At 37.3% G+C, this 16,772-nt stretch overlaps 2 protein-coding genes across 2 annotated transcripts; one reads left to right on the forward strand and one right to left on the reverse strand.

Annotated features, from left to right (window-relative positions):
- Nucleotides 1-317: 317 nt before the first annotated feature.
- On the forward strand, nucleotides 318-9,591 carry LOC106136040 (cyclin-dependent kinase 8). Its single transcript, XM_013336478.2, has 8 exons — nucleotides 318-733; nucleotides 1,296-1,547; nucleotides 1,887-2,076; nucleotides 6,014-6,227; nucleotides 6,664-6,832; nucleotides 7,480-7,605; nucleotides 8,249-8,321; nucleotides 9,411-9,591. The coding sequence occupies exons 1-8, from the start codon at nucleotides 485-487 to the stop codon at nucleotides 9,536-9,538; spliced, it is 1,401 nt and encodes a 466-aa protein (XP_013191932.1). The 5' UTR covers nucleotides 318-484; the 3' UTR covers nucleotides 9,539-9,591.
- A 127-nt stretch (nucleotides 9,592-9,718) lies between these two features.
- Nucleotides 9,719-15,452, reverse strand: LOC106136048 (mucin-2). Its single transcript, XM_013336487.2, has 3 exons — nucleotides 15,403-15,452; nucleotides 11,824-12,954; nucleotides 9,719-10,458 (listed from the first exon to the last, which is right to left on the reverse strand). The coding sequence occupies exons 1-3, from the start codon at nucleotides 15,440-15,442 to the stop codon at nucleotides 10,292-10,294; spliced, it is 1,338 nt and encodes a 445-aa protein (XP_013191941.2). The 5' UTR covers nucleotides 15,443-15,452; the 3' UTR covers nucleotides 9,719-10,291.
- Nucleotides 15,453-16,772: the final 1,320 nt, after the last annotated feature.

Below are 16,772 nucleotides of genomic sequence, written 5' to 3' on the forward strand. Positions count from 1 at the left end.
TAATATTTAAGTCCAGTAATTTGATACCTATATTGAAGTAGTCTTGACTAAATAATTTATTATGTAAACCGATATTTTATAGCTGCAGCTACCTTGGATCGATTTCCACTAAACATTAACTTAAAACATTTCCTGACTTATTAACATTCAACCAGAAAAAAAACAGAGTTCCAATATCCCGTGGATTTTTGTAAATAGATCTTTAGCAAAACAACCCGCAACTTTTCGTTGTCGTTCTTGGTTCTTCGTTGGCTTGGCTCGTTTTCATGTCTCTTGTTAATTGACATCTCATCAGTGTCTAGAAGGGATGTCACTGTCAGTGTCAGTAATTGATGCGTCTGTATAGTAGGTACCTAATTTTGTGTTGATGTGATGATTCCTTATTTGTATTAATAAAAACTTAAAACTGGGAATTGAACGTATTTCCACAGATATGAATTAAAATAGTTAGTTGATTTAGTAGATAATATAACTAAAAAAAAAAATGGGAGATAATTTCCAGAACAACAAAACAATGGCATCTGTTATGATGGATTACGACTTTAAAATTAAGACACAAAATGAACGGTCGAAGGTAGAGGATCTGTTTGATTTCGAGGGCTGTAAGGTCGGTCGTGGCACATACGGCCATGTATATAAAGCTCGAAGGAAAGACGGGTCCGATACCAAAGATTATGCTTTGAAGCAGATTGAAGGCACTGGTCTTTCTATGTCTGCTTGTAGAGAGATAGCCGTAAGTGATCCTGTATGATTTATTCGAATCCTTATCATTTTGCTGTATCATTAAACATCGTATACAAAACTTACAATAACAATAGCCTTTATTCAAACATCAGTTTTTACAGTGCCGTGTGGTGTAGTAAAAGGCGACTAAGGGATAGGCTTATGAACTCGGGATTCTTCTTTTAGGCAATGGGTTAGCAACCTGTCACTATTTGAATCTCAATTCCATCATAAAGCCAAACAGCTGAACGTGGCCTATCAGTCTTTTCAAGACTGTTGGCTCTGTCTACCCCGCAAGGGATATAGACGTGATTATATGTATGTATGTATGTAGGTTTTACAAGATATTCATAAATCATAAATTATAATTGTGTGTCCATTTGTCCAATGACTAAGGCCGCCTCCAACCCCTTCCATGTCTCTGTGTATAAAAGAACTGCTAATACACAAAGTTTTTTCATATATTGTTCAGCAATTTTAAACATTTTTTTTTACTTGCCACTAACATGGGTTACTATTGTATTTCTTTATATATTTTATTCATTAATAGAAATATAAATCTTTTATTTCAGCTTCTCAGGGAACTAAAACATTCAAATGTGATAAATTTGATAAGGGTGTTCCTCTCCCATACGGACCGTAAAGTTTGGTTATTGTTTGACTATGCAGAACATGATCTATGGCACATTATCAAGTTTCATCGAGCTGCTAAAGCTAACAAGAAGTCTGTCATGGTCCCAAAGGGCATGGTGAAGAGCCTTCTCTACCAGATTCTAGATGGTATACATTATCTTCATTCTAATTGGGTTCTTCATAGAGATTTGGTAAGATTTCCAATGGTTTGCAAATGGAAGAAAGAGAGAGTTGTGAATATCAGTTTTTACATGAAATTCTATAAATCTTTTTATAACTGTACATAATTAAGACCTATATTGTAACTATATTTCAATGAATGAATGATTATGAATCAGAAGTTGGCTGCCTGAGTGTATAGCCATTTGTGTTAGTTAATGTGTTGCATCTATGTTATAAATCTTTCATTCATACTATTTTCCCACCAATACTTACCCTGCAGGACACCACAGGGCAATAAAAGTTGACTGTAAGATTTTGGTCTTTGCATATTGAACATCTCACTAAATCATTGTATTTTATGATTCCAGAAACCAGCAAATATTCTTGTAATGGGAGAAGGGCCAGAGCGAGGAAGAGTGAAGATAGCCGACATGGGATTTGCAAGATTATTCAATGCTCCGCTGAAGCCCCTTGCTGACTTGGACCCTGTCGTAGTGACATTTTGGTACAGAGCTCCTGAACTGTTGCTTGGAGCTAGACATTACACAAAAGCTATTGGTGAGTAACAGTTTTTATAAGATTTTAAGCCTATAGAAGCTGAGTGTATGTAGAAGTGCTGAGTTTACATACTGACAGGTGCAGTATAGGAAAATTACCCACCACTGGACTGAACGAGTGGTCTGAAGAACTAGTTGAGTTTGCAGGATAAAATAACAGGTAGAGGATATAGATACATACATACATACATACATAAAATCACGCCTCTTTCCCGGAGGGGTAGGCAGAGACTACCTCTTTCCACTTGCCACGATCTCTGCATACTTCTTTCGCTTCGTCCACATTCATAACTCTCTTCATACAAGCTCGGCGGTTTCGGGTACTTTTGACCTGACCCTTTACCAGGACGTCCTTAATTTGATCAAGATACGTTCGTCTAGGTCTTCCCACTCCGACCTTTCCCTCCACACTCTCCTTGTATATCTGCTTAGTCAACCTGCTTTCATTCATCCTCTCCACATGACCGAACCATCTTAACATACCCTTTTCTATTCCTGTAACTACATCTTCTTTCACATCACAACATTCCCTTATCACGCTGTTCCTTATCCTGTCACTCAAATTTCACACCCATCATACTCCTTAACGCTCTCATTTCCACTGCATTTATTCTGCTTTCATGCTTCTTTTGCCATACCCAACTTTCACTCCCATACATTAATGTCGGGACCAACACGCCCCTGTGCACAGCCAGTCGAGCCTTTTTGGATAGTTTCTGACTGCTCATAAAGGCATGCAAAGCTCCATTCACCATGTTCCCCGCGTTCACTCTCCTTTCAATATCACTATCATACTTGCCATCTGATGTAAACTTTGATCCTAGATATACAAACTCTTTCACTTGCTCCACTTTTTCTCCTCCAATCAAAATATTACATGCTGTCATTTCTTTCTCCATTTCAAAAACCAGTGTTTTAGTTTTACTTACGTTCACTTTCATTCCTTTCTCTTTTAAAGCTTCATGCATACAGTTTACCATCTCCTGTAACTCCTCCGCTGATGACGCCAGTATAACCTGATCGTCGGCATAGAGCAGACATTTGACGAGTAACTCATTCATCCTTAATCCACTTTTAGACTCTTTCAAATCTGTCAAACAGCTATCCATAAATAGGTTGAACAGCCACGGTGACGCAACACATCCTTGCCTAACGCCTTTCTCAATCTTAAACCACTCAGTGTGCGCTCCGTTTATCCTGACACAAGCACTCGAATCCTCATATAAGGATTTCAGTGCTCGTATTAAGAGACTGCTCACCCCATGCATAGAAAGTGCTGACCACAATTCATTCCTCTCAACTCTGTCATAGGCCTTTTCCAGATCTACGAATGTGCAATAGACTTTTTGACTCTTGGCCAAAAACTTTTCGGCTATGCACCGCAAGGAAAAGACCTGATCAGTACATCCCATTCCCTTTCGAAATCCCGCTTGAGCATCCCATATTTTGTCATCAGTTTCATTCCTGACTCTATTAATCAATACCTTAGCATACAATTTGCCGACGACGCTAAGCAGGCTTATACCACGATAATTTTTGCAGTCCAGCTGTGACCCTTTTCCTTTGTAAAGTGGCACGATAACAGCCTTACACCAATCTTTTGGTACTCGGCCGCTTCTCCAACACAAATTGAAAAGGCAGTACAACTGACTAGCTACTACGCCTTTTCCTGCTTTAAGCATCTCGACCGACACTCTATCACACCCAGCAGCCTTTCCCGCTTTCATACTCTTAAGTGCTTCCACAATTTCGAACATTTCAATTTCGCCTTCCATCTCATTCTCTTTTTCTTCGCTATAGCAGAAATCTTTCTTATTTCCTTCCTTTTTTTCAAATAAACTTTCAAAATAGTCCTTCCATATCTTTAGTACACATTCTTCTCCTTTCACAACGCTACCATCCTGGCATCTGATCCTAGTCAGCTCTCTGGTTATAGTATTTCCTCGGGCTGACCTTACGGATTTCCAGAATACTTTCAGATTTGACTGAAAGTCTTCTGATAGCCTTTTATCAAAATCCTCTTTATACTCTTCTTTCTTTCTAATCACAGCTTTCTTAACCAAATCTTTCATTTTCTTATATTCCTTACGTGCTTCATTCACATCTTCATCTATAACCTCTTGCATTCTTAAGTTAGCTTTTGCTGCTAACAAATCCAGCCATGCTTTCTTCTTTAATCGCACAAGTTCTTGCACATCTTTACTCATCCACGCATTTTTGTGATTTTTTCCTTTCCTTCTTCTACTTACACCACACACTTCAACAGCTACTTTCACAATTCTTTCTTTAAATTCCTTCCATCCATCTTCAATATCGCTCATTTCCTCTAAATCTTCAAATTCATCCTTCAGTCTATTAATATACTTCTTACCTACATCCATATCTTGCAAATTTTCTACTTTTACTCTTTCCAAAGCGCTGGTTTGCTCCCTTACCCTGTGCCGCCAGCGATTGAAGATACCCCTTATCCGGGATATCACCAGTAAATGGTCCGAGTCAATGCCAGCACCGCGATATGCACGGGTATCCAGCACTTTGTTCTTCAATCTTTCATCTACAATCACAAAGTCTATCATACTTTTTAAAATACCTTCCACTCTTGTGTAGGTGTGGATCTCTTTATGTTGAAACATTGAGTTCGACACAAAAAGATCCCACTCTAGACAAATTTCTAATACACTTCTTCCATTATCATTCACCTTTTCGTCACCAAACGCACCAAGCACCTTTTCATATCCATCACGCTTTACACCCACCCATCCATTAAAATCACCTAACATAATAATCTTCTCATTTGGCTTGGTAACTTTCAATACTTCTCTTACACTATTCCAGAACTCCTCGTTTTCGCTTTTTGCTGATGTTGTACCCCTCGAACCCACATCCCAAGGTGCATAAACACCTAGAACGAAGATCCGAGTGATTCCAACTTTCAGCCTAATCCATAGAAGACGAGGGCTGACACACTCATACTCATTCACGCACTCAGCCATTCGTGCAGAAAGAATTAGACCGACCCCTTGACAGCCTCGGCTGGTACTGGAAATTCCAGACCAATACGCCGTGTAAGGGCCGTGCTGCGTCGCGTCGCATCCTTTCCGCTTCGTTTCATTCACGCACAACACATCCAAACGTCTTTCATCCATCATCTGGCATACTTCCTCAATCTTATCCTTCATTCCTCCTCTTACATTCATCGTCGCAAAGCGGCTTTCAGCAGACCGCATACCGCTCCCGCCGGGAACGAGACGTGATGGGGTGCGGACACCATCGCCGCCATCTAGGTGCTCTTTCAAAAAATTTGCATCCATGCGATTCCCACGAGACGCTAGGGAAAAATTTTGTCCGCCCCAGCAGAGCCCCGCATGCCAGGGTAAGGCTAGCCATTACCTGGGGGTCGCCCAACCCCATGGCGGAAGTGGCACGCTCGAGACTAGGCTCGCCCCTAGCCATGCATCCATCGGCGCGGCAGACCTTAGATTGGCAGGGATTTACATTAAAGAGGAATCCCAAGTCTATCCCTTAGTCGGCTCTTACGACATCCGTGGGAAAGAGATGGAGTGGTCCTATTCTTTTGTAATGGTGCCGGGAACCACACGGCATTATTAGGATATAGATTATATATAAAAAAATAAATATAAATATATACAGGACAAATTACACATATTGAGTTAGCCACAAAGTAAGTTCGAAACTTGTGTTACAAGATACTAACTCAATGATACTATATTTTATAATATATACTTATATAGATAAATTCTATTTGAACGGATCGGATTTGAACCTGGGACCTCCGTATCACAGACAAGTGTATTACCACTGCGCCACAGAGGCCGTCAATATCATTCATATAAAACGAATTGTATGGCAAGTGTCAAGGCCTGTCCCTTCAGCTAAGAGGCGTCATTTTATGTATACATATATATTCTTTGTTTCAGATATTTGGGCCATAGGTTGCATATTTGCGGAGCTTTTAACTTCAGAGCCAATATTCCATTGCCGTCAAGAGGACATAAAGACGAGCAACCCATACCACCACGACCAACTGGATCGGATCTTCAATGTTATGGGCTTCCCACAGGAGAAAGACTGGGAGGACATTAGAAAAATGCCTGAACATCATACCTTGGTGAAGGATTTCAAGAGATCAAAGTTAGTGTTTCTTATGTAACTAGTAGATCCAGGTCCATACATCTCTGTTCAGAAGTCCTGATGTGGGTTGAGTACAAGTACTGAAATTTATTTAGTTTGGAGAGAAGTGAAGTGAAGAAGACTACAGGTCTTCCAGCTTGGGGAAAGTCCATTTGAAGATCCTCATTTGCCAAATAGATGACAGAGATAGAAGAGAGAGAGAGAGAGAGAGAGAGAGAGAGGAAAGAAAGAGCTGGGGATAGTAATTATTTTGCTCTTATGTAGGGTTCTTTGGTAGGACTTTAGTTACTATATTAAGGTGGAATTACGTAGAATAGTTCCAAGTTACCATCATCTTACTGAATTTTAGTGGTCTACCCAGTCAATAAGTTGCTCTGTCTGTGTAATATTATTTATTTATTTTATATAATATAACCAAATATTAATCTGTTTTCAGTTACCAGAATTGTTCATTGAGTAAGTACATGGACCGGCATAAGATAAAGCCGGAGAGCAAAGCGTTCAGCCTCCTACAAAGGCTGCTGCTCATGGATCCTAACAGACGGATCACATCAGAGCAAGCCATGCAGGATCCTTACTTCACGGAAGATCCGCTTCCCACTCAGGTATTTATTTTGTTATATACTCACAGGTCACATTAGTTTGGAATGCAATATAATGACATTGATCCTTTGATGTGTCAGTAGATTGAAAAAGGATTAAGGGGATATAAAATACAATTTTTTTATAATGAAAAATGAAAGGGGGAAATTATAATAAATAACTTCATTTTATGACAACCAAGGTCCCAATATCTTATGAATCTAAATGGAGACAAGATAATTTTGGTAATTTTGTTATATTAAATTTTTTTTTCCTCTTTCAATATTCCCATTCTTTTTTTATTTTATATATAAGTACTATAGTTAGCACGGGGCTTTGCTCCTTTAGGAATTTCCAGAAAAAAAGACTTATTTCTAAAGATTCTATTGTATCTGTGTAGGTACCAAATTTCATCAAAATAAAAATTCAGTAGTTTCTCTTTTTTATCCGTGTGGATGTGGAAAGCGAATATTGCTGACTGTCATAACAACATACAACTTAAACCGCGGGGTCAAGAGATTTAAAATGTGGCATGCAGGTTTCTCATTTGCTCTAGGGGTGCTCTAAGTGAGGATTCCCGGAATTCCCACTGGAACGTATACTAATGGGATTCTTTGTTTTACTTGGACGGAGCCGCGGGCGTATTTCAATTATTGTAATTTGTTCCCAGGATGTATTCGCTGGATGTCCCATCCCGTACCCAAAACGGGAGTTCTTAACGGATGATGATCAGGATGATAAAAGTGATTCCAAGGCAAGGCAAAATCAGCAACAGCAACAGCAACAGCAAGCAAATGTAAGTTATGTAAAAGCTAGTTACGGCCTAATAAAGACTAATAAGGCTAGCAGCCTGTCACTATTTGAGTCTCAGTTCCATCATTGATCCATATAGTTGAACCTGGCCGTTTAGTATTTTCAAGACTGTCGGCTCTGTTTACCCCGCAAGGGATATAGACGTGATTATATGTATGTATATACAACACGGATCATACATACATATAATCACGCCGTTTCCCATGGATGTCGTTAAACAGGACTTAGGATATAAGCCTATTTATCTAGTTCAAGCTTGGATGCTTCCCTGTAACATGGCATGCTGGACGCTGTTTTATCGCGCGAAAAACTATCGCTGTTTCGCTTTTTATTATGACGTGAAACGGGACAGCGATAATATTTCGCGCAATAATGACGGCGTTGCGCGTGCCATGACAAAACATAGAGTGCCAGCTGTTTCTTAAAAACGAAATAAGTCGAGGGAACTGCTTTTAAAGGGATTCTTTCTTTAGGCTATGGGCTGTGAATCTTCCATCATCTGAATCCATATTGTATCTATGACAGCAAGTGGCCTTAGAGTCTTATCCGTAAGGTATAAAATATCTGTGTTAAATCATCAATCAATTTTGAAAAAAATAAAAATTCTATACCTACATATTTTTCAGACTCAACAGAATCAAGTACAAGCTAACAGCCACGATCATGCGGCGAATAACGCAAAAAGAATGAGAATGCAAGGTAAATTAGCTTTTTATTATTATATCTTTCTATTGTTATATAATAGAACTAGCGACCCGCCCCGGCTTCGCACGGGTGCAATATTCGGAAAAAATTATACATAAAAACCTTCCTCTTGAATCACTCTACCTGTTACAAAAAAGCGTAATTTTAAAGATTTAAGCATACAGACAAACAGACTAAAATAGCGACTTTGTTTTATACTATGTAGTGATAAGGAATAAGTAGGACCACTTCATCTCTTTCCCATGGATATCGTAAAAGACGACAAAGTGATAGACTTATCAATTTGACATTCCTCGTGTAGGCGATGGGCTAGCTCACTATTTGAATCTTAATTCTATCATGCTTACCTATTTTATGAAACCCGAATAATTAAACACATATGTATCTAACTTATGCCCAATCATGATTGAACTACCTTAAGCGCCATTTCACGTTTTTCAACGAATAAAACGAAGACGAATTTTATAAATTTTGGCGGTAAATCTTCCTTTTGTGGCGGTCGAGCCCGACCTATCGCTCCCGCTACACATTAAATTACTAGATAATATTACAAGCAATTTAATGGACTTAAAAATGTGAAATGGCTTTTAAGTTGCCGAATAAATAAAATCACATAAGTAATAAGGACTTCATTATTTATAATGTGCCGTGTGGTTCCCGGCACTATTACAAAAAAGAATAGGACCACTCCATCTCTTTCCCATGGATGTCGTAAAAGGCGACTAAGGGATAGGCTTATAAACTTAGGATTCCTCTTTTAGGCGATGGGCTAGCAACCTGTCACTATTTGAGTCTCGGTTCTATTATTAAGCCAAATAGCTGAACGTGGCCATTCAGTCTTTTCAAGACTGTTGGCTCTGTCTACCCCGCAAGGGATATAGACGTGACCATATGTATGTATGTATGTTATTTATAATTCATTCAGGAGGTTAGGCAGAGATTACATCTTTTTACTTGCTACAAACACTTCTTTCACTTTATTATCGCCATAACTTCTCTCATTTCATAAGTTCTCCATTCCGCCGTTTACTCAGATATTTGGCAAAGAAGCAAATAATTAAGTTGTTTTTTTTTGTCGTATAGGTCCAAACCAAGGCAATAATCCGACGGGTGGTGGCCCGCAGGAGTTCCATCAACAACAACAAATGATGTTCGGCGGGCAACAACAAGGCAGCTCGCAACAACAGGGCAACTTTCAACAGAGATTCTAAGAGACTGTGTTAGTTATAAGAAATATGAAATATACATGATTAATATCAAATGTTTTGTTTGTAATTGTTGGGTCTTTTTATGTACTTGGTTCCATGCTAAATGCTTAAAAAATATTTTAACGATTCCCTTCTTTGTAAATAATATACCTATAAACTTAACATTTGCTTTGCTCTCATTTCTCTATGACACTAGATTTCGCTGGGATAAAAAAAATCAAATATTTTATTCGTTTAAATTTAACAATATATTTTATATCTTTAAAAAAAAAGCAATAGTTTAATATTAAAATCATTAATATCTACACAAAAAGTATAAAAAATATGGAAGTTAAAAATGAAATGAATTATTAAAATTAGTTTCATAAAAGGCACATTCTTCTTAGTACTAACGTAACTACTAAATTAACAATTTCAACCTTGTCCTATTTTCTATCAGTCACTTATGATATTTTAAAGCTAAAATTTCGTAAAATTGTAGTTTATGAGACATAGTCAGTACTTACATACTATCGAATAACTTGAGCGTTCAAGTAAGGAAAGATAGAAGCCTACTAATGTCAATGGTCATAGTATTATATTAAATCTCCGAACATACAATAATAGCATTCAAAATTTAGTGGAGGCGTACCGCAAAAGTTATCTTCAGAAAAATTCGGATTAATCTGAGATTTATTATTCAGCTTTATCTGCCTGACCACACTTTATAACTCTGTGCGATACAATTTTCATGAGTGGCTTTCCACTTTGACGACGCTAAATAGACCCATTTGAGAATTCAACGACTGTGCCTTGTTGCCCGGCGTTCACAATGCTGTACTCACTCTTCTTGAGCTCGTCTCTTCTTAATTTGGTGGTGCTACCAACTGTCACGATTCGCGTACGAAGTCTACTGCAGCGGCCGTCTGTGATCTTCTCGTAAGCTGGAATTGGGAAATGTGTTTATTTAGATGACGTATTAGCTCTTAACTAGAAGTTAGAGGCGCTTTATGTACATTTCAAAGTTTTGTGTGTGCTTTTGTTAAAGTTTGGTCCTATTGATTCAAATGTTTTTTCAACCTACCATTTCTATTTTTTTTTCAGAGAAGTTATAGTCTCTATCTCTACATGGAAAACGTGTAAGTTCTACAATTAAAAAATCCATGATTTTATTTATTGCGGTTTTGTTTGAATTGTTCTTTACAACCATACAAATGTTTAGTCAAGACGCAAACAAAAACGCACCTGAATAGCTTAAATACATATATATATATATATATATATATAGAATACATATCTACCTACATATAGAATTGAGATTCAAATAGTGACAGGTTGCTAGCCCGTCGCCTAAAAAGGAATCCCAAGTTTGTAAGCCTATTCCTTAGTCGCCTTTTACAACATCCATGGGAATGCGATTTAGTTTCCTATTCTTTTTTGTATTGGTGCCGGGAACCACAGGACACTACTTAATCAAATTACAAACAAACAAATATTTTTTTTATAACTTAACAATTAAATATGTAAAACTGCGTTTTCGTCCAATTAATTGCACATGATCCATTAGATAATGTAATAAAGGATGGCCAGTGTATTTGCAATGCCCGCTTGCAAGTACATAGATCCGCTCGCATTTTTTAAGTTAGACATAAAACATGTTACGGTCAAATGGATGTGTTAAAAATATTGAACTTAGTAATTCGACGTTCACTGAATGCGTAATTGTAACATTTATAATTCAACGAGCGTAGATAACGGCTTGAGTAACTATTAACTGTATATATATGTAAGTAATCGTTTTTTCTCATCTTTGTGTTGAGTAGGTTCACGCATGGTTTGTAATCAATGATTCGCAATTAAAACATAAGTTTACTAAACTACTCTTCAATCATGTGAAGAAAGAAGGTATGACAGCTGGTAGGTACATAATGTTGACTCAATCTAAATCAAATATCTATCGCTATTAAAAAATATAAAAATTACTACTATTTTTTGTCCTTTTTTTAATAGGTTCCGATAGAGATTTCAAATATGTCCCTCTAGTGTTTCAATTTAAACTACCTGTAAACAGCTCCATTAACTTTAAGTATTATATTGTGATGATCATAATGTTAGCCAAAGAACATAATTTATTGATTTATTTATTTTAAACTTTATTGCACAAAAAAAAAATGTACAATAGGCGGATCTAATGCCGTTTGGCATTCTCTACCAGTCAACCAGCTGACCAAACAGACAAACTTTAAGTAGTAAGTGTAACATAATAAAGGCGAACAAAATAATAAATGGTTGAAAGGCGTATCAATTACCTGGAGTCCTGTAGGAGTTGTGACAAGCCATGTGACAGATCGAAGGGAAACTCTTTAATTCCTTTGGATCAATTATGGTTGAGGACAGTGGAATGCTGCATAGGATATCTTTTCTCCCTCTGCAGGACTGTATACACGCATCGTATGAGTTTCTCTTTGGCTTCGATGTCCTCTTCGTACGTGGCCTTTGTGTACTTGTAGTTGGGTTTATCTTTACGTTTGTAATTGATCCTTTAGGAGCAACAACTCTTATTATAAGCCCTGGTGATTTCGTGGAGATTGGTCTGTTGGATAGTGTATTTGGTGCTAAAGTTGATGTAAGTATTGTAGGCGTTACAATAGGAGATGTACGACAAATATTAGCAGGTGATGTAAATGGTGAAGTGGTAGTAGTGCTTATAACAGCAGGGGTGATTGTCGTACTTGGTAATGTTGAGATTGTAGTAGATGTGACTTGAGGCGTAGACACAGTGGGTACTGGCGGAGGAACTTCAGTTGGCCGGGTATTTTGTGGTGCTTGGTACACAACGACAAAATTAGGCGGTGGTGTCGAAGTTGTTGATGGAAATTCACTGGCAAAAGTTGAAAATTGGGTTGAAGCCGGTGGTACAATTCGAACAGTAGGTGGAGTAAACGTTAAACCACTATCAAAGAAAGTAGGCGTTTGAGTTGTTGATGGAGTGAAATTTACTGAGGAAAGGTCTATTTCACCGAATGTTGGTAAAGGTGTGCTTGAGAATTCTGGAGCTTTTGAAGTGCTGATCGTTTGGAACAAAGTTGTTCCAGGTTGGTTGGATGAAGGATAAGTGGGTTGTGGCGTAGATGAGGGTGATAGTACGACGATTGGTTGTGTTACAGAAAAGCTGGGTTGCGTCTGTTTCACGGTTAAAGTAGGTGGAGATTGAGTGACCGTGAATTGAGGCGTAGATTGTGTTACAGAGTTTTGGGGTGAAGATTGAGTTACAATGACTGGCTGTGTGACGAAGGAAGTCGAAGACTGCGCAGGCGGGCTTTGGCTCGATGAGAATAGTTCTGAGATTGGCTTCGGGGAGAAGTCGTCGTTAATGGCGTTGGCTGAAAACCATTGTCCTGGCAGAATTTGCGATATTTCTGCGCGGCATAGTTGTAAAACTGAAATGGGAATAAACATATTGGCTATTAAAAAAAACTACGTACTACTTAAATACTAAAGATTTTTACGATTATCAACGGTCTATGATCAAGATGTTTGAAAAACTGTAAATATTCCGGGTGCCGTGAGTCTCATGTATTCGTTTGGAAAATGCTATTAAAATGTAACATACGAGAACAAGTATTGTTAAGCGTCACATGCAGAATCAATCTTTCCGTCCCCTTTGCCCTTTTCACACAACTAAAATGTAAATAGGTAAACCTATAAAATTGGTCATAAAATAGACATTATGATATCCGTCAAGTTTTTCCCAAGTTAGTATCTACAAACTTAGTATGTGTAGTGAATACTGCAGATTTGAAGGCCAAGTCACGTTCAGGTTTAAAACTGGTTATCAAGTCGTGCTTTGCGAATCTTTTGGGTCAAGCACCGCTAAGAATCAAAACATTACGTTTCATTGATCAGTCGTTATGCTCTAAAAATGTTATACAATGTGAGTCACGTACCTACTCGTGTTGTGATCGCTTTCACTGTTCATGTACTCGTATGTCGAAACTGATTTGTTTTGATGTTGTATATGTAGATACTTTTATATTAAACATCACCTCTGTATAAAGGCAGATTTTCGTGACGTAAGATACTTAATTTTGCCCCGACTTTTCTTGATCTGATAACTAGCAAGAGTACTAGTAGACACTAGTACCTACTACTACAAAAAATGTTGCTATAAACTCTACTTATTTAGTTCTTCTCTTACATACATACATACATACATATGGTCACGTCTATATCCCTTGCGGGGTAGACAGAGCCAACAGTCTTGAAAAGACTGAATGGCCACGTTCAGCTATTTGGCTTAATGATAGAATTGAGATTCAAATAGTGACAGGTTGCTAGCCCATCGCCAAGAAAAGAATTCCAAGTTTGTAAGCCTATCCCTTAGTCGCCTTTTACGACATCCATGGGAAAGAGATGGAGTGGTTCTATTCTTTTTTGTATTGGTGCCGGAAACCACACGGCAGTTCTTCCCTTACTTTTTCATTTTTTCTTATGTTTAAGAGCTAACTCTTGTTTCTTTAACTAACGTTTTGAGTTAACGATAATTTGCGTTCCGCTCCCTTTTGGATTTCCAAAAATAAAATGTTACTCTCGAAATTCCAATACATTTTGCTGTGCCTCATGTGATCCAATCTGTCCAAGAAGTCATAGGTGATTTTATTTTATTCGTTACAAACATTAAAATACAAATCTTTTCTTTTTATCGTTAGTAGATAGTAGTTTGGATAATTAGGCAAGTATTGAATAAGATTGACTTAGTAAGTTTATTATGAATCTGCAAATCCAGTTATGTATGTGCAAGCGCACGCATGCAGTTAACATAATCATTTCCGTTTTTGGCCGATCCAAACCTATCTACTTTTTTATATACGTAACACGCAATACTGATTGCATTGTCTATATTGATAGACAGACAGTTATTGATGTATGGATTTCATCGGATTTGGGTATTTTATATTGTCTTTAGGTAAGTTGACCTACCGATTAGTCCAGTTTTGGTTTGTATTTAAGAGGTAGGTATTTCTTCTACATTGATTAGGAAAAGTGAATCAGAATCTTTCCCTCAAAAAGTCACTTAAAACAATACCTACTTCTTAGTAAATTTTGAGTTCATGGGTATTTAAAAAAAAAACCAATACTTATGCATTTCGCTCCTGTATGAATTTCTAGAGTAGGTACCTAAGTGAAGGTGTTATCTAATTATTATAATTATTCTTCTGAATGTCTAATTTATCTCTGTGCCAAACTTCATCAATATGAGTCCCGCAGAATTTTTTAAGATTATTAGTATAAACAAAAAATGTTTGACTTTGAAGTATTGGTATGAAAATTCAGTTTTATTACTACTGAGACAGATTTTCACGGGACTAAAATTTTTGTGGAAATCGGTTTGTTATAACGAAGACGAAGTGCTCTACGTCTTTATCTGAGGAAATAAGCCCGTGTACTAGCTCTGTATAGAAAGCATAATTTCCACTAAGTTTTTGCAAAAATACTTAGGATGTTATAAGTTAGATCCTTTGTAAGACAAAAACATACTTAAAGGACTTAAGTATTTATATGGATAGTGTTTCGCTCTCAGGAATGCAATAAGTATAAAACTTGACAAAAACTTGCACATACAGGTTCTGGACGTTTTTGACCTTGCAAACTACCTATAATTTGGAGGCACTTACACATTTCATTTTAAATAAAAAATTGACCTATCCACTCAAAAAAGTATACCTTGTATCTTTCAAGTTATGTATGTCGACATTGCAACCTTAATGATATCACTTTGTCAAACCTAACTATGCCGTTTAATTGAAACGAAGTCACTTATATTATTCTGATTAGCGTAAGGCACTTGTTTTTAGTTTTCACCTACAAAATAAACAGAATTTACTCACGTGTTAAAACAAGGAGCGTTTTCAAAATGGCGTGCTCCATGTTTGGCTGGAGTGAGGGAACTGAGGAGGCCGCTGTAGCCCGCAGAACCGTTCACTTATTTTGCACTAAGTGGGGTACCAGAGCCTTATTCGCGTGAATTGTGTGATTTTTTTTGAGATCGGAATCGATTCATCTGAAAAGTAACGTTGGTAACCTAAAGGTTGACTGTTAATGATTTCAGCAAAAAGTCACGCCACTTTCCTGAGGTAGACTTTCCTTTAAGATCGGAGTAACAATCAGTATGCATGTTAATTACGATGAAAACCATTGACTCGGTACGAGGAACGGGTAATTTACCGTTTGTGTGAATATCAATCAATGAACTGATGAGATACCTATCGATGTATTTGGGATAAGTTCGTGTATACGTGAGGGTGTAAAAATGTTACATTCATACATATAATCACGTCTTTATACGTTGTGGGGTAGATAGAGCCAACAGCCTTAAAAAGTTTGAGAGGCCACGTTCAATTTTTCAAGAGGACTATTGAAAATTCTATTAAATTTTACAAAAATATTATGATCCTATTCTCGTAACTCGTATAACTTAAGGGGGTTAGCCACTATATGTTTTGTCCGAAGTTCCCATGGCACCCTCAGCGATGTCCCCTGGGGGAGCCTTGTGTCTGCAATATTTTTGGTTAAACTCAAAAAGGTTGAGTTGTAGGACAGGGTGAAAATACCCATTCCCTCAGTTGCCACTTACGACATCCATGAGAAAGAGCGGAAGTTTCTAAAGTGCTGGGAATTTCGCTGAAAAGAACGCAGTAAGTTACTAAAATACAATGCAGTTTACTCAAATTTTTGCTTGACGGTATTCTTGATGTGATGATGTATTGGTTTCGGAACACAATTAAATCCCTTGGTATTTATTTTTCTACTCAGCTGTTTAAGGGTTCTCTCATAACTGGTAGTTAGAATATCCTTTAAATATATAGGAGCACTATTTGTTAAAAAATATATAAAGGTATTACTTATAGAGTTCCTATGTTTTTACTTTTATTTCAGTGCTTTTAAAGCGCTCTATATATGTTTTACCATAGAAATCTTGCATTTAATTTCTTTAATTTTGAACATCAAATTTAATTACATGTGTTTATAAAGCCCCACTTTTGTAGAGCGATATAAATATCAATTTCTTCACATAATAGAAACCGGACGGTAGGTACGGAACTCCAAGTATCCGAGCACAACTCTTAACTTGTCCGGTTGTCTTTTATTTCAAATTTATTACGATACCTAATTCACCTCGTGTAATAAACTTGGAAACATAAGATGTACAGTTTCATGTTAGTTTGTCTTATTTTCTTGTAGAATGAACATCTAAAGT

Source organism: Amyelois transitella, chromosome 8 (genome assembly GCF_032362555.1).
Source record: "Amyelois transitella isolate CPQ chromosome 8, ilAmyTran1.1, whole genome shotgun sequence".
Classification (NCBI taxonomy): domain Eukaryota; kingdom Metazoa; phylum Arthropoda; class Insecta; order Lepidoptera; family Pyralidae; genus Amyelois; species Amyelois transitella.